We start from the raw sequence: 20,971 nt of genomic DNA, 5'->3' as shown, positions 1-20,971 counted from the left end.
GTCCCGAGTGCGTGCGAGCCCTGCGAACCGAGCACGGCTGTTCCCAAATCCAGGGGCTGCCTTCGAGGGCTGTCTTTGGGCACCCCCATAACTGGGGAGCTGAGGAGCTCCCCCTGGTCTCTCCGGGGCTGTGTGAACCCCTTTTGGGCTGGCGTGCAGCTGTTGGCCCGATTACTGAGAAAGAACCAAGGTAAATGGGAGGTCAAGCCCAGATTTGGCGATTTTGGTGGGCGCGAGCGTGACTGAGGGCGCCATGTGATGGGGACGACGTCCTGGTGATTGATCTCCACGTCCTCTCCTCTCCTGGGAGCTGGGATTAGGAGAGATTTTACAGCTGAACGGCCAGCATCGCCTTAGGATTCGGTTTGCAAAGGCTCAGCCCTGACAGCCTCTCCTGGGGAAGGACTTTTTAGATATTTATGGCCATTTGGGCCCATCACTTCATGGATCACCCCTGTGTGTCTGTAGGAACTTCCCACCCTGAGAACAAGCAGAGAAACGCCCTGCGGGGAAACTGGGGCTCCGGGAAGGGAACTGCAAAGCTTCAGAGAGAATTGTCTCGTATCTGCGCATTCCCCTGGGATTCGTGTGCGCTTTTTTGCCTTGCAGAAGGCTTCTCGTGCACCCTCGAGCGAGTCCTCGCACCTCGGAGCTGGGTTCCTCCCGTGCAAGGGGGCGAGAACCCTTCCTGCAGCCACCCGTGCACGGACCGAGGGTGCTCGGGTGCTGCGGGGAGGGCCGGGGAGCGACGGATCGGCGCCGGGAAGGATCCGGCCCCAGCTCCAGGCAGCCGCAGGCGAAGCTCGGCGCTCCCGCGGAGCGGGGATGGAGGTTGTAAGCGAGACCTGGGCGCTGCCCAAAACCTGGGGACTCCCTCCTCCCCCGGCCCCAGTGCAAACAGCAGATTAACAATTTATTTGACGTGTTGCGGCTGGTTAGTTTCTTCGCCCGCTCCCCTGATCAGAGGGAATAAACGTTGCAGTGTGCAATAATGTTCATTTCAGGTGAAGGTAAATATAGAAAGGAAAACCTGCTGAGAGCGAGCCATTTATTTCTGCGTTTGGAAGCCTCTGCTCATAAACAGTCAGTCATAGCCATTTGGAAAATCCCAGCGTGGTTTTCTTGGCCATCCGAGAAGAACGTTTACTTTCCTGTAGGTTAAGAAGTTAGTTTTAAATTAAAAAAATAATAATGGCATCTCACTTCCAGCTGCCCTCGGGTGTTTAGGGCTTGTTGACACACTAAGGCCGCTCTGTTCTCCGGCAAGGCTGCCCTGGTGCGGGATCACAGAGGGGATCCTGCAGGGCTTTCCCGGCTGCCGGTGCTGGGGAAACTTGTTCTTTGATTTCCTCTTGTCCCCCAGCTTTGGGGGGCTCAGGGGGATTTCGAATCGGGATTTGCTCAGAAATCTCAGCTGTGTGCGGGGCTGGAGGGTAATGGACAGGGGTTTTGGTGGAAACACCCAGCTTTTGGGGTTGCAAGAGCCGGTAAGGCTGCAGAGAGGTGCTTGGGGTGATCCCAAGAGCCCTGGGGCTCGGGGGCTATGTCCTCAGGGAGGCAGTGGGGCTGGGGCAGGGGGACGAGCCCGTTGTGCTGTGCTCACACCACACCAGGAAAACCTCTGAGGGTTTTCGGGACAGCGTGCCAAAGACAACAGGACAGCGCGAGCTGCAGGAGCATCCCTCAGCCGTGCCCCGGCGCCCAGATGCCGCAGCATAGGAGAAACCCCCAAAACCAGCTTTGTAGGACTCAGCTAAGAAAGGTGAGGACTCCCCAACCCGACACCCAGGCTCTGCTTCCCTCCTTTATCCCCACAGCAGCTCCGAGGACCGGAGAGGGACGCGGCGAAGCGGCCGCCGTGGCTTGGCACGCTGCTGGCTCCGCGCCGCTGGCACCGGGGGCCAGGAGCCAAAGCGCTGCAGCGGGCTCGGAGCAGCCAAAGGCTCCCAGCTCTGACGTCCTGTGCAGTCAGGAAGGGTCTCTCCGTGTTTTCCGACAGGCTTGGGATTTGGCTCGGGTTTGCCTCGGGTTTCCGAAGGCAAGAGGCAGTTAAGTCTCTTGGAAGAATGAATTAATTAGCGAATGCCTTTGGTCAGGTCAGCGCCCTCCAGGAGCGTTCTTCAAGCCTTGAAAGCGGCGCCTCTGCACCCAGGTAAGCCGCCCTGAAAGGCTCGTGTTACCGGGGTATTTTAAGAGCTATACGTACATCAGCACGGAGGAACCCTGCTTTTAAAAAAAAAAGGAAAAGAAGAAAAAAAAAAATCCTCCCCCAAAACGCGCTGTTGACTCTAATGGTGGCATTTGTGTAAGCAACAAAATATTGACGCAGTTGGCTCAGGGCTGGCTGGGGCTTCTGGAAATAAACTAATGCCTTGTTAAATTGTATATGGAAATGCAAGTGGGAAAATGACTGACATCTTACACAACTCGGGCACATAAAATCGCTGCTTTACTACAGTGTGAAAAAACTCAGGAATTAATAGGTCTCCTTCTGCTCGGGGGCGTTGGATTTATCCCCGAGTAAGATCCATAAACTATTTTAAGGAGAGAAGTGCTACTTTTAAACGCACGCGTCTGGGTCCTGGAGTTAAAGTGGTGTCACCAGTGCTGAGTTAACCCCTTGCCTTCTCACCAGCCCCTGGGGTAACGCTCGGCGGAGCCACGAGCCCCGTTCTTGGCAGATAGTGCTCTGGGTGGATATACAGACACATCGACACCTGATAAATAGAAATAAATTATTTCTGGGGGCATTGAGCACGGTGTGTTCTAACGACCTGGGTCAGAAATGCATTTCAGGCCTCACTTCAGCAGAACCTGAACCCCGAGCTTGATTTTACATGCGTGGGACCTAAAAATGCCTTTAAAAGCAAACACCTGCTCTGCAGCAGCGCCTGGGCTGAGCCCGAAGCAGACGCGCTGAGTTCTGCCGTCGGTGGCTGGGAGATGCATTGTTTGAGTGGCTTCTAGGGGAAAGACGATTAACAAAGCTTCAAAGAGTGACGAGTTGCTTTCCTTGCTGCCCGAAGCCCCTTCCTTCTCCACCCACATCCTGACGAGCTGCCAGTTGGTGTACACATGCTGATGGAAAAGCAGGACAAGGTAGAAGCTGCGGGGAGCTGCCGGCAGCGCGGGGTGCGAGCCACCAGCAGCAGCCGCTCGGGTGTAATTACACCCCCCCCGTGCGCCGGAGTGCGATTTCCCAGTAATTATTCTGGAAGAAAAGCCTGCCTATTTCTGTAAGGGCTTATGTCACTTAGAAAGCTGTTATAAATTCGAGCTGGAAAAAGGGACCCTTATTCTGGGCTAAGTGTGGTTAGTGGTTAGCTGGGAACGGGGCTATTCCTGGCGCTGCCAGCGACCTTCCCGGTGACGCCGGGTAAGTCACCTCACCTCCGCCTGTGGCAGCTTCTCCTGCTGCAAAGTGGGAATTACAAACACGGGCTTTTCTCCGCCCGCAGGTTTGGGAAGCCCTGCGACGCTGGAAAAAAGGTGTCACAGCGTGGCAGGCAGTCATTTAGCACGACCCGGTGCTCTTCGCCCCCCTTGGAGGCATCTCCATCAAATTGCAGGTTGAGGAAAGCAGAGATGTGCCCGGGGAGCTCGTGATGGGGATGGGCTGAGCCTCTCGAGCCCGGGCCGTTGGCTTATTACTGGGAATGCAGTGTTTTCCTCGCTGTTTTTAAAAATAGCCCATTCTGTTCCCAGTTTGGGACCGCACCCCTCGCCGGGGCATCGAAATGTCTCGGCTGCTGCTTCCTCGAGCCAAGTCGTGGCAGCACAGACTTGCGGGGTGCACGAGCGGCGTTATTGAGCACCCGGCGTGCAGGAGGGGTCCTGCCGGGGGCAACGGCAGCGGGGTGCCTGTGGTCCTCATGGATGGGGGGAGAAGGCAATCTCCTGGTTCTCAGCACAGTGGCTTAACCCCTTGGCCTCCTCTTCTTCCTCCAGTGCCTCTGCCCGATTCTGGAGCTGGTTCTGCAAGCCCCGAGATCAGTAATGGGGCTTTTCCACCCGCTGCTTCGCAGAAGCTTCTTGCACAGCCTCAGAAATCCCTTTTTGCCCCAATGCTGTGCAAATATGCCCAGGCAGTGCTGAAGATGGGGCTCGTTTCTAGCATGTGACATTCAATTCACGCTAGAGCTGGGGAGATGTGGTTTTAAAGTCTCTTCTCATTCTCACCGATAGCACAGGACCACTCGTGGCCGGACTTTGCTTTGGAGAAGCCGGCGCTGAGGCACCACCATGGAGATGCAGGGAGGCGAGGGGAGCATCGGCCCCAGCGCCTTCCCACAGCCTCCATCCCTGCTCGGGCTCTGCAGCGGGGCTCAGCCCTGCTCCAAAATGGGCTCGAGCCAACGAGACGGAGGAGAACAAGATTTTTACAGCCCATTAGTGCTCCCCAGAGCCATCCAGCCCCTCTAAAAGCGGTGGAAGCCACAGGAACATTGAGGCTGGTGTCCAGAAGATGCCAGCCTGCCCCCCAGTTTTGTGTCCCTTCCTCGGGGCTCTGCCAGAGCCAGTGATCCCCCCCGACAGCCCTGGGGTGCTGGAAGTCCCCCCGGGAGTGCCACGATGAGCTGGCGAGCACCGGTCCCGGTCCGGCCCCGAGCTCCCTGTCAAGATGTGCATGGGAGGGTTCCAAGTGCAAATGTGTGTTTGCTAATGGGAAATGAATTGCCTCTTGCCCCGAAGGCTTGCAGCTTGAGGAAAACAACGCAGGGTCTAAGAATGACCTCATATTGCCTCCCAGGGAATGTTTTGCCAGATGAAGGGGGGAGAGGCAGCATCAAGACAGCACAATGTATGTATCTCTCTCCCTGTGTAAACATCCCTGTAGCTGCAGAAACCTCTTAAAACCCAGAATGAGAGGAGAACAGCTGCTTTGATCTGTGGATGTGGTTGTTATTTTCTAAGTGCGGATCCTTTCTTTTTTTAATTTTGCCTCAAATTAAAAAAATGCCTGTTGTGATCTTTTGCTTTTATTTCTTGGCTGGAGACCCGAGCAGGGTGCAGTAAATTTTCATTACTCCCCATGTAACCGTTTCAGCATGGTCGACAATTCCTCGCCGGCTCTTCAGCGCCGCAGCACAATGGGCCGAATCTGCTGGCCCTACATGAAGCCGGAGCAAATGGGTTTTGCCCAGAAGTGCTCCACGGGGAGTGGAGGCAGCGGGGAGGAGAGTGCTGCCACCTCCTCCCCTTCCCGACACGCACACACACACACACACACACGTGCACACGCACGGGCACACGGTGGCTGGGCTCTCCATCCCCGTTGCCTCTGAAGGGTTTTGGAGAGGGGCTCCCGGGGCCGGATCTGTGCCAACCCCACATGGCAGCAGCAGGAGCTGGTGAGGAGCCACCAGGGCCAAAGCACCGGGCTGTCTTTCAGGCGATTTAAGTGTGATTCATGGCCCTCCCTCCAGCCTCCCTGTGTGATCCGGGGAAGCTCCGTCCGCCTGATTTTCCCCATCTGCACCAGGAAGGGGACGGCCCCTCCGTGCCGAGGGGCACCGCGGTGTGCACAGACCCGTGGTGGTGCAGGATGCGTGCTGGGACCCCCACCTTCTGCTCTTCCAGCCCCGGGAACCAGGTGGCACAGTTTGGGGAAGAAAACCAACTTTTAAGGGATTTTCTTGACATCAGCAGCCCATCCCAATGATGGTGCTCTGCAGCCCTTCTGCGTTGGATGAGCCAGGCTCAGGGCATCAGTGGTGCTACCAGCAGCTAAGGATGTGCCGTAAGAGGCAAGATCCACCCCCAGTGCACCATACTGGTTTAACTGGGAGCTCTCAACCGGTCCCATCCCCAACAGGAGTGAGGAGCTTGCTTTCCCCCCCCGTGCCGTCACGTGGCCGCCCGGTGTTTTGGCGTTTTGATTACATACGGCACTGTGTATTTAGGGCTGGTTTATGGGTGTTTATACTAATGCGTAAACCTGTAATTTAGAAGCTCGGTTATAAATCAACATAGCTGAAGGTCTTGTCCCTCGTGCCTTGAGATCGGTCGCCAGATTTAGAAGACAGGTTAGAAAAAAAAAAAAAAAAAAAAAAAAAGAAAAAGGAGGGTTTAGTTTTCCTCTGGTTACAATGATAAAAGATCGCGGGGTGGGATGCGAACACGGCCGGCCCCAAGGTGCCGCTGGGTGAGGGGATTCGGGGTTTCCATTTTGGCTTGGTCTCATGACAGCAAGCTGCAGGAGATCCCTCTGGCTTTCGGCAGATCCCTCAGGAGGTCACGGCACCTCGGCTTGCAGGGATCTCGGTTGTGCCTGTGTGACGAGGAGCAGAGAGCCCCTTCCCTGGAGGCACAGCCCCTGTCCCAAAGAGCCCACAGCATGGACTGCCGAGGGGACCTTGCTACGGGTTTGGGACATCCGAGCAGGAACACGGAGCAAAGCCACACGGTGCAAAGCGGCTCAGAGGCTGCAAAGGCCGGGCTGGGGCTGGCAGGAGAGCCGGGAGCCCCTTCCAGCAGCCCAGCAGGACAGCACATTCCTGCTGGTGCGTCGCGCTCCTCTCCGGATGCAGTGGGATTTCTATGTATAACACTTTTTTTTTTTTTTTTTTTTTTTTTACAGTTTTAATAATAATTTCTGTATCCCTGCACCTCCCCAGGCTGCGCTGAAGCCTACTGGGGCCAGGGAGGGTTGGCTTTACTGGGTTGACACAATGCAGCGAGATGTTGGGACAGGTCACGTAGGTGCATGCGCTGCTCTGCTGCATTTGTTGTCCACGTCTGGGCGTCTGTCCTCCAGCCAGTGGTGGTCTCCTCGCTCTTCTGGAAGAGGTCGGCTCCTGTGTGGGTCCCTGCATGCCCACGGCGGTGATCCAAGGGTTAGGCATTTTTGTATGGAGAGCACAGACCCAGAGATTCCTCAACATGTTCCCATCCAGCTGAGGACCCCCCTCTCCTTTCCACTGCAAGACAGCAGTGGGTGCCTGGGCTTAGCTGGGTGTTTTCTGCAGCCCCCAGACCCCTTGAGTTTACCTTCAGGGGGCTGTCAGGACAAAAGGGGCCAGGCGAGGCTGCCAGGGCAGCACGGTGGGCTGGGATGACCCCAAGAGCTCCCAGGACAGGTGGGATGCCTGCACACCTTCCTGCCACCCTGCTGCCTGCCCCAGCTCCCTGCTGCAGCCTCCTCACCATGGGGATTTGGGATTCAGGGTGTGGGATCACCCCAAAAGAGAAGAGAGGAGCTGCCAGCAGGTCCCAGTGAGAGGATGCAGGCATGGTGAGGGGGGCCGGGGTGCTGGGTGTGGGGATCAGGCTGTGAGAGGCTCCCACAAACAACTAAAAAAAAAAACCCTGAATATTTCAGAAAGGTATTTTCTCTCTTATTTTTGCTCCCCTCCCCTTATTCCCAGTCCTCCCCACCTCTCCCAGAGTTGCCCTTCAGCCCTGCTCCCCACCGAGCCGCTCCCGCAGCCGCCGAGCCCCGCGCCGCAGCCTCCCCAAACTCCTCGTATTTTTTTTGCCTGTTTGCTCCGTTTTTATTTATTTTCCCCTTCTTCTTTATTTTTTTTTCCTTCCGTCTTCATTTCTCCTTCCCCTTTCCTTTCCCTCCCACTCCCTTTTCTCACGGCAGACCCCTTTACCCCCCCCCCACCCCCTTCCCAGCTCGCCGCCACCGCCAACCCCGAGCCCTTGCGGGGCCGAGGGGCTGCGAGGCGCGGGGTGGCTCGGGGGGTCGCGGGGGGCTTTGCATTGATGCATTGATCGCCCATGGTCTGCGCCTGACCTCCCTGCTCCCAGGGAAGCAGTCTCCATGGCTACTGGCCCTGCTCCTCCAGAGCAGACTGTAAATTCCTGCAGGCAGAGCCCAGCCTGGGGGTGCGAGGGGGGGAGCCGGGAAGGAGCAGCCAAAGCCAAATAGAAAGAAAGAAAGGCAGGGAGAAAAAGGGCGTTGCTTGGATGGGGCTCTCCTTTCCACTCCCCTTTCTCAGGTCCCCAGCACCAGTGCAAGGCGCCTGCTGCTTCCCCCCCTTCATCGCTGCTGCTGCTGCTGCTGCTGCTGCTCCTCTCTTGCAAAACTGGAACTGGCTGGGATTATTTAGGGAAGGAAAAAAAGGGAAGAAGAAGAAGAAAAAGAAGAAGAAGGAGAAGGGATCAGAGCAGCCGCCAGAGAGAGGGCGATAGAGTCCACTTTCCTCCAACTGCCCTGGGTCTCCTTCCCTCGCTCCCTCCTCTTTAGCAACACCAAGAGCCCCAAAACTGAACCCAGAGCAGCTTTTTCCATCAGTTCAGCCCCCTTCCCTCCCTCTGTCCCACACACGGCAAGAAGAGAGCCCCTTCCTTCTCTTGATCCCCCTCTGCATGCTCAGCCTCTTGTTTCCTTTAAAGCACGAGAAATCCCCCTCCTTGCCCCCACTCCTGCAGGCAGACGGGGATTGCGATGGGAGCGTTGCAGATTGCTGGATTTTGCACGCTTTTCTTTCTCCTCCACTCTGGAAACACGCTGGCAAATAAAGCCGGTCAAGGTAAGAGAAATCTTCCCGGCTCGAGGCTTTGCTGTTGGATGTGCGGGTCGGCAGCCGGACCTCCTCTCCAGACCTGGGGCTTTACGCGCAGGCTGGAGAAACCAGCAGCAGCAGTAACGACCAGTCGGGCTGCTTTGAAATGTTGCTTGCAGATATCCTGCCTGCTGCCTTCGCTTGGTTTTCTGGAAACTCTTGAAGGAGTTGCATTTCTTACACTTTTTTTTTTGTGTGTGTGTGTGTACGTGTGGGGCTGAACTCTTTATTTCAGGGCAGGGGGTGCAGAGGCAGAGAATGAGGGTGTGCAGACAAGTCTGCACCCAGCACGGAGGCAGAAAGCCAAAACGTTGCTGTTTGGGGCGGTTTGGGGGTGCTGTGCCTCTCTGGGGGGCTCACTGTCCATGGGGTGGGCTCGTTCCCATTGCCATGTGGGTGAGGAGGACGCGTTTCTGGCTGGGTTCGAGGGAAGGCACAGCGGAGCTGGTGTCTCGTGCTGGAAGGTGGGAGCTGCACGGCTGCACCCGCGCTTGTTTTACATCCGCGCGTGTTGAGCCTCAAAAGCTGAGCTCCAGAGGGGTGTGCTGCAGGAAACTTGGGCGAGCTGAACGCCGGCAAACCCCGCAAAAAGCCTGCTCTGTGTGCCCACCTCTGGAAAAGAGAGGTGCGTCCCGTCGTATCGTCTCAAGGCTTTGCTGTTTCCCTGCTCCTGCGCTTAGCCAGAGTTTCTCCCTGCCAGCCATACACACGTAGCTTTATGTACGGGCTATCTATACCTTCGGTTTTTCTATAGCACCTCTATATTTAGCTCGGATTTTTCTCCAGGCACACGCACAGGAGTGCGCGCGCACGCCAGCACACACAGCCCTATGTGCATGATCTTCTTGGCTGTATCGAAGGTGTTTTTTTTTTTTTCCTAATTCACCGCTATCTATACAATCTGTTGTTTGTTGGTTTTATTTTTTTATTTTTTTCCATGGCGTTTAAGTGTATGCAAGATTTATCCAAACCAGCTTTGGCTCTTGCCATTGTAGTAGCTGCATGTTTATGCAGACAGCGAGATTAAATAGAGTGTGAATGAAATATAGGAGCGCGGGTTATAATTAAAGATCTCGTGCAGGCATTAGTAATAGCCACGTACCGGCACCCTGAGCCCTGTCACTGACAAAGTTGGAAGGAATTTCAAGGCTATTGTCTTATCTGGCTCAAAGTGTTTAAAACAATAGACGACTTTTCAGGAGGGCAGTCTGGACAAGCACGGGGGAGATTTTCCAGGGCAAAGGTTTGGTGAGAAGGCGTCCGGCTTCATGTAAAGCTTTACGATTTAGGCTTAGAAAGGAATGCTTAGGTTTTTATCCCCCCTCAAATTATCTTTAGTGTATGCATTGCTTTCATTTCTTATCATAATATTTATTTATTAAGGCCTTTTGGTTTCCAGTTCCATTTAAGCCTGAGCCAGAATTGCATTAAAATAGCAAAGTAAAATTCCATCGTGCAGGGACTTGACAGATCGCTCTGGGGAATGAGCGGGGTGGAGTGGGGGTGGAGAGAGGTGAGCGAAATCCTGGGCTAAGTCGCCCGCTTCGCTCCCGGGGTGGCGCAGGCTCCTCCTGCTCCTCGGTCCCACCAAAGGCTCCGAGCAGAGCCGGTGGCTCCGGCTGTTCGAGGCAGCTGAGAAATCCTCGAAGCCTCTGCCGGGGCTGGGGGAGGCAGCAGGAGGAGGCTGGGGGTGAGGCTGGTGCCTGCCATGCAGCTGGGGCACGCGGGGTGCCAAGGCAGGGCACTGCGCTGGGGTGGACCCGGTGGGTTTTGGGCACGTCTGAGTGAAAGGTGGCGGAGCCTGGGGATGCCAGATAAAAATGTGCTTTGCCCAGGAACCCAATATCACCTGGTTTTCTCCATGAACCATCAACATCGAGCTCTTTGAAGCAAGCCATATGCCTGGGTAAGGTGTTTCTGAGGAGCAATGGGCAATCCCCCTGCTTCCTCAGGGTGATGCAGACAGGGTACGTAACCCCACTGCCCCTGCCAAAGCCTTTGCCCTTTTGGGGTGCCTTTACCAGGTGATTGTCACGGGCTGGAGACAGCTCATCCCACTCAGGTCAGGTTTGTTTTCCTGTGGTAATATCGGAGTGTGAACAGGGCTTGCAGGCTCCTTCGTACCACTGCGTTACCCCGGAAAGCTTGGTCTGTAGGGCAGGAAGGGTTTGGCACAGCCATTGGGCCTGGATGGCATCTGCTGGAGGACCTTGATGTCTGCTGGGTTTATCGGGTCAGTGTAGGGCTTGGAAAGCTTGCAAGGGGAGAACTGCTGATGGTAAAAACCCAAATAACGCAGGGCAGGCTCCTGGCAGCCCGAGCACTGCAGGCACTCGGACACTGAGAAGTTTTCCCTGCTGCTGCCATGCCCTCAGCTCCTCGCGTTTTGGCAGGGTGACACATCCCAGCCCTTCCTCCGTCAGCCCGTCCCACCTCCCGCAGGCAGAAGAGCAAGTCCTGGTCCCCCTGCTCCTCCAGCAGCATCCCCCATAGGTGAAGCCACATCTCAATGTTTGCCACCTTGTCCAACCCTTCCCTGCTCACAGCAGCCCCTTCGCTGCCAGCCCACGCGCCCTGCACGAGGGGCTCGCTTCTCTTTTGTGGGGATGCACCTGCAGAGCCTACACCGCCAGGGCCTTTTTTTTTTTTCCTTTTTTTTTTTTTTTTTTCCTTAAGGAGTATAAAATTTTCCAATTGCAGCGTGGAGATGCCGTTTTATTCCCCTCCCATCTCTGCTGAACCTCCTCCCCCTTGGCCTCCGCTTTCCTCCCTCTCCTGCATTCACAGTGTGCGACTGTTGTGCCTGTCCCCTCCGCCCCTCTGAAATATGAAATGTAAAACTGTAAACATTTCAACATGCAGCAGTTCAAAGGAGATCTTTGACTGAGGGCGTCTAACATGCCTGTACTTAGATTAAAAAGGGGAGGGGGGTGGGAAGGAGGGAAGAAGAGTTTTTTTGTAACTGCCAACAGGAGTATAAATATTCAGACACCTCGAGTCTTCCAGTGCGGAGATGTATTGCTGTCTCCAAGCAGCTCGGGATTTTTATATTTTTTTTAATTTTTTAATTTTAGTTTTATATAGATTTTTCCTTTGCAGACAGTTGCACCGGAGCGATCCATTTAGGAAAAAAAAAAAGTATGCATGAATAACCTTAACCTTCGCTTTCAAAATTATAAGTCCCCCGAGAGGCGTTAGGAGAAGCCCGGGATGGCAAATAAAGTTTGCTCTGTCTCGCGCTGTCGAAGGACGCCCGGCCGCGTTTCGGTGAGGCCATCCCTGCCGGAGATGTTGTAATTGTTGCTCCCCAAACAGAAAACAAACAAACACATTTTTGGAAGGCGAAGCTTGCTCTGCCCGAACAGCCAAAGGGGCAGCAGCAGCATTAGGAGCAATCCCCCGAGGAGTGTGGAACCACCTCAGTGGGTACAAAGCCCTCGGGCTGCAGGTGGATGGCGGTGGGGTGGGGAGAGCTTTTCTACCCCCTTGCTGCTGCCCATATTTGTGTTTTTTCCTCTTTTTTTGTGCTCCACCAGCACCGCCACCCTATAACGAGCCGCACCCTGCTGTTTCATCTCCCCCTCCCCAAATACTTCACAGGGAGCCCGGTTCCCATCCCACTGACAAGCCAGCGCCGAGCACCTGAGTGAGGATTTCTGGTTCAGACGATGCATTTTTGGCCAATTTGCCCAAACCGCCTCGCGGGGTGTCTGCCCGCCCCGTCCCGCGGGACCGCGGCCGCTCGTGGTCTGGCGGAGCCGCTCAGCGCCCGCTCCGCCGCACGCGGCCGAACAAATGATTAATAAAGTGCACCACAGTGTCTGAGGTGGTTATTAATACCCCGGTAAAAAGAGCTACTGAAGTTATAAAGCTTTAATTTGGCATTAAGGCCGAGTGGAAACTCCGCGCCCCTGCCAACAGCTACACACACTCGGCCCTATACAGACAGGCTGTTAATACGTGCGCCTATATAAAAACAAAGAATAAAACTAATTTTAAAAGAAAAAGCTGAAGCCGAAGGGAGAAAAAGGGTTTTGTTTGTTTAGGGGTTTCAGGGCGTTCTTGCCACCTTAGCTCAGCTTCCTCCTCCAATTTACCTCGCCTTTCAGCCTATGGATAAAAGCATCTTTTATTATTATTATTTTTAATAATGAAACGAGGGAAGAGCTTCAACCCAGGCTCGTAAAGCACCCGTGGCTGCATCCCCCGGGCACGCGGACATCACCGCGGGGCAGGGTTGGGGCACGGGACCCCGGGGCACCCGTCGCCACCGCCACCTCCCCGCGCGTCCCCGCCGCGAGCCCTTGGGTCCCCTGTGGGCGCCGTCCCCTCGGCGCGCTCGAAATGGCAGTGGCGTTGCAAGCGTCTGCCTCGGCTGCCTTTGAAATGGAGAATAAAGCTGCAGCTGGAGCGGAACGGGGCCCAACGGCGAGCGCTGGAAAATCCCACCCACAACGGAATAAAAAACATCGAGCCGGGCGCTGCCGCCTCCTCCCGGGCAGCGCCCCAGCCCCGCGCTGCAAACCCCCCGGGGACCTTGGGGCGAGCACGTGCCGTGCGCCCTCGTTAGCGTTAATTAGCCCCAAAATTGTGGCCAGGACCGGAGCTGGGTGCCTTCGGGTGCAGGAGAGACCTTGAGTCCCCCAACAGGACTTTGTGTCTTCATTAAACTTAAATCCTTCGCTCTGTGCAAAATCCCCCCCTGATTTGGGGGATTTGGGGCACGGCGCACCCGTCAACTTGCTTCCATTTTGGGTTGAAAAAGGGCAGTTTGATTATTCATGCGGAAAGAGGGGAGAGGGGCCACAGTGGGGGGGGGGTCTGGAGGGGCTGACCCCAAACCCCAGCCTGGGTTTGGGACCCCGGGTTTGGGACCAGAGGGGGTTTTGCAGGGGCGAGCAGGGATGGCAGCACCCGCAGGTTGTTTTTCCTTGAATCTCCCGTTCTGTCGCCTTGTAAATCGTGGCCCTCGCACCTCCGCGGCCGCTGGAAGCACCTGCAGGGCTGCCGCGGGTGCTTTCGGAGGAAGAAACATCTCTGGCAGGAAAACGGGGCTGTCCCGACAGCCGAGCCGTGGGAAAACGCTCCCTGCATTGACAAAAATTCAAAAATTTGTTGATTTTTTTTTCAGAAGGCACTTTTTTTTTTTCTTCTTCACGGCATCATTTCTTAAAGATGCTTTTTCTAAGGAGCCAGAATTTTGGTGTTCTGAAGTTAGGATTCTTGCCAACATGAGGATGGCTCCTCGGGTGGCTGGGAGGGTATTTATTCACGCTTCCCACACACACACACTTTTTTATCCCTTTTTTCCCGTTCTCTAATCCCGTAACCTTTCAGAATGTCTCCAGCTTTGGAAAAATTACAGAGTGGCAAATTTATAATGTTTTCTTTTGTACTTTTGCTGCTGTGTAATCTTTCCAAAGTTAGAGAAGTTTTGAAGTTACAGAATGGAAAAAAAAAAAAAAAAAAGATAGAAAAAAATAATTCGTACATGTGTGAGAAGGAAAGCCACGCATTGTTTTCTGTGTCGCGCAGGCATTGTTCATTGTGTTGACTTTGAGGGCACAGAAAGAACAAAAAATATTAAAAAATAATACTAAAATAAGTGAGTTTTCTGGCAGAAGGCTGGGAAAATTTCAACTACGTGGTGTGTGATGGATGCTGTGTGTTTTGGGGGTTTTCAGAGGATGGAGGCGGGGGGTTTTGCTCCCCCGGTGCTGAGCAGGGTGGAAGCACGACCTCGGCGCAGACGGGAGATGTGAAATGAGCTGCGCACAGATCTGAGCCACTGAAGCTCAGAAAACTGATGGGTTGGATTTGATTTGATCCCATGCAGGTGGTGCCTGGATGGGATTTCCCTGCTCTAGCAGGTAAAGGAACATTTTGCCTTGGGCTTGAGGTGTGTGGCGGCCACACAATGCCCTGTGCCAGCTCAGACTGTGCAGGTGCTGAGTCCCAAGGGCACCTTTGGGTGCAGGGAGCTGCAAAACCCCAACCCCTGCCCTGGTGGGCTCCCTCAGCACGTGGACATGGGTGTCCATGGGTGTGAGTGGCCACGGGGCTGTGGGCTCCAGGCACAGAGCTGCGATTCATGAATTTGGGGTTGAAAACCCCTTCGATTCACTCTTGGCTTCATTGTGCTCATCGCGGCGCGCCAAGCAGTGAGCTCTGGACATCCCAAATGCATCCCTCTGCTCTGACATCCCGCAGGCACTGGGGGTCCTGGGGTGGGCACCCAGAGGCTTTGGGGTGCCGGATGGGGCACCCAGCAACGTGCCACTGCCGTCCCTTGATGTGGCAGGGAGGCAGCCAGCAGTGGTGGCCGGGCTGGGCGCCGGGAGCTGTGACTCAGGGAGCAGTGAACTTTACACTCCCGTGGGCTCGTGCGGGTTTTTCCCCTCGCTGGTTGTTTGCACACGCATTTAGTGTCGTGGGACGGTGCCTCCGCAAGGTGAGGCAGGGACACGGCAGGGTGCACGTGCACCAGGGCAGGTTTCCCAACAAAATGCCAGCTTTGGCTGGGGAGGCAGCGAGCTGGGAGCGCTCAGCTCCCCAGAGCTGCAACCCCAACAGGATGGGGAGGCTCCCCCCGAGGATGTCGTTGGGTGCAGCGTGCCCATGGCATCTTGGCCCTATGGTGGCACCGGGGCCGGTCCCACGGGTGTCGGAGCAGGGTGCCCGTCCCCGCGCCACCCTGCAGCTCCTCGGCCGGCTCCACCGTGGTGGGTCAGCCTCCAGCCCGTGATTAATGGCCCGAGGGAGGCTGCGGTGGCCGCGGGCCATGGCTAATGTCAAATAACAAATATGAATGCGTGCTGTAAATATTTATACAATGCACAGGCACGTGCCGCCTCCCTGGTGCAAACGCAAACCTCTCCTCCCCCAGGGCGGGTGACTCACATCTCCCGGCAAAAAAACGCCGCCGCGGTGGCCAGAAAGCACTCAGGCCATCGCTCCCGCGGCCGTGGCCTCCATCCTGGCGTGCTTTCAGGGCTGCTCGCCCTCCCCTGGCTTGCAAGGATGCGTCTTGTCTTCAGGGACCTCCCGGAGCGCGTCTGCTCTTTGGGTGCTGGAAAAACAGCTTTGTAAAGGCAGCTGGGAGCTTCCCGGGCTCACGCTCCTGATTTGGGGGGTCCTAGGCTCTCCCAGAGGAGATGACCGGGGGCAGAGCCACGCGTGGTGCTCCAGGAGCAGTGCTCATGCTGAGGGGCTGCTCGTGATGCTCAGCCCCCTCTGGGGACACCCGGCTGCCTTCCATCACCAACAGCCCCGCTGCTGGCTGAGCAGCCAAGCCAGAAAGCAGCCAGGTGAGCAGCCTGATGCTGCTAAACCTCCACCCCACAAAGCTGAGACTTGTCCAGCTCCTAAATGCCATTAAAACCTCCCCTCCCCGTAATTTGTGCTGGGTATCACCATTTGGGGTCACTGCCTGCAGCACGGTGCTCTGGGTGTGATGTCCTGTGTGTGCCTCAGTGTCGTGAGGTGCTGCACCCCAGGTATTTGGGTAAGGGGATGCCCAGGGAGGCAGTAGGGTGGTGGTGAAGCAGAGGTTTTGGCCGTGCCCCTGAGTAAGTCACGTTTTCCCCAGTTATCCTTCCTCGGTTCCCACTCCCAGGTTTATTTAGTGCGGTTCCCGTTAATTTGCGCACATTCCTCCGCGCCTAAGAATAGAAAGCGATGACGATTATTTGGGTGGCTGGTCGGCTCAGGAAACTGCTAATTGGAGACAGAGACTTTCACCTCTGGCTGGGCTGGCTCCAGCCTGGACTTTGGGCGTCTGCATCTTGTTCCCTGTTAGGTGTGGTTGGTGGCTCCTGGGGCGGCTTTAATGGGAGCGGAGGCACGGGCGATGCCGTTTTGGAGCTCCCTGTCTGCAGCGAGCCCATCACCAGTTGTATCGGGGCTGGGTGCAGCCATAGGGAGAAAAGGAGCAAAATTCCTCCCTTTGTCCTTCCTAATCCACGTCCTGAAGCCTGAAAACCTGTGTGGCTGCCATGAGCTCTCATGCTCCTTGTTCCCCTGCCCACAGCTCTGCCTGTCACCTCCTCTCCCTTTGCAGATGTGGACGAGTGCGTGGAGGGCACCGACAGCTGCCACATCGATGCCATCTGCCAGAACACCCCGAAATCCTACAAGTGCATCTGCAAGTCTGGCTACACCGGCGATGGGAAGCACTGCAAAGGTAGGGGCACGCCGCCGCTGGAGCCCCTCTGATGAGCCCTGAGCCATTGGGGCGGGATGCTCCTACACCACAGCCAGCTGCAAACCTTTTATTTCCTTATTCTGCCCCAAACTAGCCTGGTCTGTTGATGCTGTATGGGGACAGTGTGCTGAATGACCATGATTGTCACTGCACTTCTTCCCCTGCTCTGCATCTGCCCCAAGAGGGTTCCCTGGAGTTTCTTTGTAAGAAATCTGGGCTTTTTCCTTGCAGGATTTGCAACCCAAAGGGTGCAGAACTGGGCTAGTAGCACGGGAAGTTTGAGGATGTGTCTGCATGCAGCTGAGCAGGGCACATAAGAGAAGCTGGCTCCTCGGAGCGCAGGGTCTGCGGCGGCAGGGAGAGCTCCCCGAGTCAGGAGGAGTGCAAACAGCAAGGGGATTAAAGCAAGATCCCAGCGCAGATAGGCAGGCAGACAGGCTGCCCTCAGCACCGCCTTTGGGAAATCCCGGCCGATCCCAGGCCTGCAAGGGAGCTGCTCCCCAGGGGGACAGGCGGTGGGGCCCTGCCCTGTGCCGAGGCTTTCAGAGCCTTGTGCGGAACAGGCGACGTCTTCTCCTTGCCATGCATCGCCCTGTGGGTGCAGAGCAAAGGGACAGCCCTCAGTTTTCCAGCCCTGCAAGGGAAATGGCCCAAAACTGCACATTTCACGGGGGTAGAACCAAGTCTCTGCTCCTGCGTGGGGCTCAGAGCCAGGAGTGGGGGTGCACCAGGGGCTGCTGTGGTGCAAAACTGGGCACCTCAGCACCCGCTGATGCAGACAGAGGGGTGAAAGGGCTGCTGGCCGGTGTGCTGCAGGCCCAGAATCGGGATGGGAGAGTGGAGGAGGTGACATCTGTTGGAGCAGAGCAGATCCAGGAGCCCCGTGGTGGAGGGAGGCTGCAGGCACTGCTGGAGCCAGGGACGCAGCAGAGCCCCTGGGGCGAAATATCCACTGGGATGGTGACCGCGATGGGGCTGGGGAGAAAAAACAGCGCCGTGAGCTGCCTGCACCCCCTGCCCTCCTCTCTCTCCCCTCCACAGACGTCGATGAGTGTGAGCGGGAGGACAACGCGGGCTGTGTCCACGAGTGTGTCAACATCCCCGGGAACTACCGCTGCACCTGCTACGACGGCTTCCGCCTGGCACACGACGGCCACAACTGCCTAGGTGAGGGTCGGGGGGAGCACACGCGGCCGTCACGGCTCGGGGCCAGCTCACTGCCCTTTGGTGCTAGAGGATTTATTGTACCGAGGCTTTGCTGCTGGTTAAATCGACCTCAGCACCTTTGCTTTTGGTGGGGAGCTGTGGCAATGCCAGCCTGCAAACCGCTGTGGTGTGGCTCAGGGCACAGCAGATTTTAGAGGGTGTAAGCACCCAGAGCTCCTAGCAGATGCTTTTTGTATGCAAAACAGGGCACAAGATTTTTCTTCCCCTTTCCTTGCGGGGGCACAGGACCCCCGTGCACCCTGCCTGGCTCTGTGCTGCAAACCCTCTCCTTGCTCGCTGTGCTGCCCCGAGCACACTGCGTCGCCTCGTGCCCGACAAGCAGCAGCCAAGGGTTTTCTGCCTTCCCCCGCACATCACTGCTGAAAGGCGGACGCCCCTTCCCTGCCTGCCCACGTGCTGAAAGCTGATAACCTCCCAATTACACGTCTCAGACGTGTTATTTAGGAGAGCTGCTGACAAGGGAGGTGGCTGACCCCAGGCGCGGATGTGTCCCATGCCACGACAGCTCTGCGGGGACAGGGACAGGATCGGTCCCCATTGCACGGTGGTGGTGCTGCGAGAGGATGCCCCGTGCTGGGACAAAGCCTTGCTGGATGGGAACTATCCATCTGCTGGGGTAGAGCGGGCTTGGAGGCTCCTCACCGCCGCTGGATGCGAGGATGAGGCAGGACCAGCCTGCGGGGTTCACCCGGGCACAGCCACCCGCTGGGCTCGTGCTTGAGGTCAGCCCCGCACCTGCCAAAATAGATGAGTTCATAGCGAATACGGTGGGGATGGGAACCAGGGAAGGGACCGGGTAAATAATCCCGGGGCCAAGACAAACCCGGCATCTGCCTCCGGAGAGGCCGCGCATCCTTCCCACCGCCCCAAACTCCATCCGGCCGCGGCCGAGCCGAGCCCGCGGCACAGCCCCAGGGCGGCCGCGCTGCCCGCGCCCGGCACCGCTTCCTCCCGCAGCACCCACGGGGGCCCGGAGCCACCCGCCTCCCCCCCGGCATCCGCAGCGTGAGCGGCTCTGTGCTATTTTCTAATTAGCGTCTGCGCTGGGGTCATTAATGAGCTCATCACTTCGAGGGAGGAGAAGGAGCGGGGCGGGGGGGGAAGGGATTATGGCCACATACGCTTTGCATTAGCTGCCATCACCGGGAACTTTGCAGCCTCCTCGGTGAAGAGGGAGATTTACACAGCTGGAAGGAGGCGCAGGCGGGCGGCCCTGCCTTCCCCTCTCCGGGGAGGATGAGCCCAAGGAGAAGAAAGGGAAGCCGGGCTCGGCGAGCCGCAGACGTCATGTGTTTACAGAGCGGGGCGGGAGGGGAGCCGCTGGGCTCGGCGGCCCCCGGGGCGAGGGGGGGACACGGGGGCAGCCCCAGCTCCCTGCTTCAGCCCTTCCACGGTTCCTCCCAGGGAGGTTTAGGGGTGGCACAAATGTACCCCTCGGAGCCCATTTTGCAGACGAGGATGTTGATTCCCTCTTTTTCCCTAGGGTATGTGGGGGTTTGCTCTTTGCTTGCTCTGGGTGGGAAGCCGGGATGAGCCCCAGGGGGGTTTTCCCACCCTCCTTTCCTACCCCCACACTGTGGCCGTGCGTTTCCCAGCATCTGAAAGCCCCCATTTAGCCAGAAGACGGAAGCAAAACGAGGTGAGAATCCTGCCCAGCTTCTCTCACCCTGGGAGCAGCAGTGGAGCAGGAGCAGGACACAGGAGCCCTGGTTCTCTGCTCCCATGCCCTGCACGCAAAATAACCTGCAGTCACTGAGAGCTCCCCCAGGACACCAGCCCTGCTCCTTGTAACAGGTCCCTGCCGAGCACCCGTGGGCGAGCAGGGTTGGGGAGCTGGGCTGGGGCACGCTGGAGCCATCGAGCATCCCCTCCTCGGGCGACCTTTTGAACTAGGACAGGAATTCCAGCCCTCGTCCTGCCACGGGGCTTCTGGCTTCTGCCCGCCTCGGTTGCGTTTAATAAAATCGGTATTAGGGCGGCGGAGTCTCGTTTCAGCCATCGGTTTTGAACAGCTGCCTCCTCATTTTTGTGCTGAGCTTTAAGGAGAAGTCACAAGACGTTAAGCCCTTGTTATAAGCGGGGGATTTGAGGGGAGTTACTGGCATCTGCAGGACAGAGCTTGGCTGGGACGAGCCTTGGAGGAAGCTGTGAGCCTCCAGCCGCCGTGTAGGGTGTCCCTTTTTGTCTGGCTGCAGCCACCCAGCCTGTGCCACCGCTTGGTGACAGCTCCCAGCCGGGGCTCCGTCCTGCTCTGAGCATCCCCAGGCTGCGGCACCCTTGGGGCTCGAACAGTGCCATGCCCCTGTGCTGCCCAGACATGCATTTATCCATGTTTCTGCCCAAAAGCAAAGGGTTTTGGTGCGTGCCATGTCATAGGGCAGTGCCGTGTAGGGTTTAAGAAGCGGCTGTCCCCGAGCTGCTCTCCCAGCTTTTCCAGCATCCGCTGCTGGCAGGGCTCAGCTTTCGCCTGAGCTTTTGGCTCTGAAATGCCCGAGTTCAGGGGAGGTTTTCTTTGGGACAGGGCCCCTCGGTCCCCATCCCGTGGCCGTCACCCCTCGGGGACAGGAGCGATGCGGGGCTGTGGCACAGCTCCTGCGGCGTTCGGACGGGCGGGCAGAAGTTTTCATCTCCGCCGTCTCCTCCCCGAGCCCGGCTGCTGTAGGGGATTTGAGTCTCCTTAAAAGCAATTATCCCCACTCCGGGCTAAGGTTTCCCTGTTCCCCGTAATGAAGTCCAGGCGCTTCCCCGCCGGCAGCGGGGTCGGAGGGGCTGGCAGCGGGGGCGGCTGCGTTGCGGCTGAGCATCCTGGGCACAGCCTGCCCGGGGATGGAGGGCAAGGAAAACCCCCTCCTCTGCGGTTTGGTGTTCCCATCTGTAAAACGGGGCCACCCCCTAGTTTTTTTTTTATTTTGCCCATCGGCCGGAGAAGCTGTGTGGCCTCCGAGATCCGCGCCTTGATGTGCTTTGGCTTCATCCCCTGCAGCGCCAAAGCGTCCCCCTTTCTTCTAGCTGGGGGATCAGGGATGTA

General features: G+C 56.9%; 1 protein-coding gene across 1 annotated transcript in view; it reads left to right on the top strand.

The window, feature by feature from the left end:
• Window positions 1-8,395: 8,395 nt before the first annotated feature.
• SCUBE3 (signal peptide, CUB domain and EGF like domain containing 3) overlaps window positions 8,396-20,971 on the top strand; it is a gene marked incomplete at both ends in the record, with an annotated part of 32,623 nt that continues 20,047 nt past the window's right edge. The window contains 3 exons of the mRNA XM_082778607.1: window positions 8,396-8,480; window positions 16,573-16,695; window positions 17,758-17,883. Coding sequence (XP_082634733.1) covers window positions 8,396-8,480; window positions 16,573-16,695; window positions 17,758-17,883 — 334 coding nt within the window. The remainder of the gene's footprint in view (window positions 8,481-16,572; window positions 16,696-17,757; window positions 17,884-20,971) is intronic.

The sequence above is a fragment of the Aythya marila genome, assembly GCF_965140915.1.
Source record: "Aythya marila genome assembly, chromosome: 24".
Taxonomy (NCBI): Eukaryota; Metazoa; Chordata; class Aves; order Anseriformes; family Anatidae; genus Aythya; species Aythya marila.
This window is presented reverse-complemented; position numbering and strand designations above follow the sequence as displayed.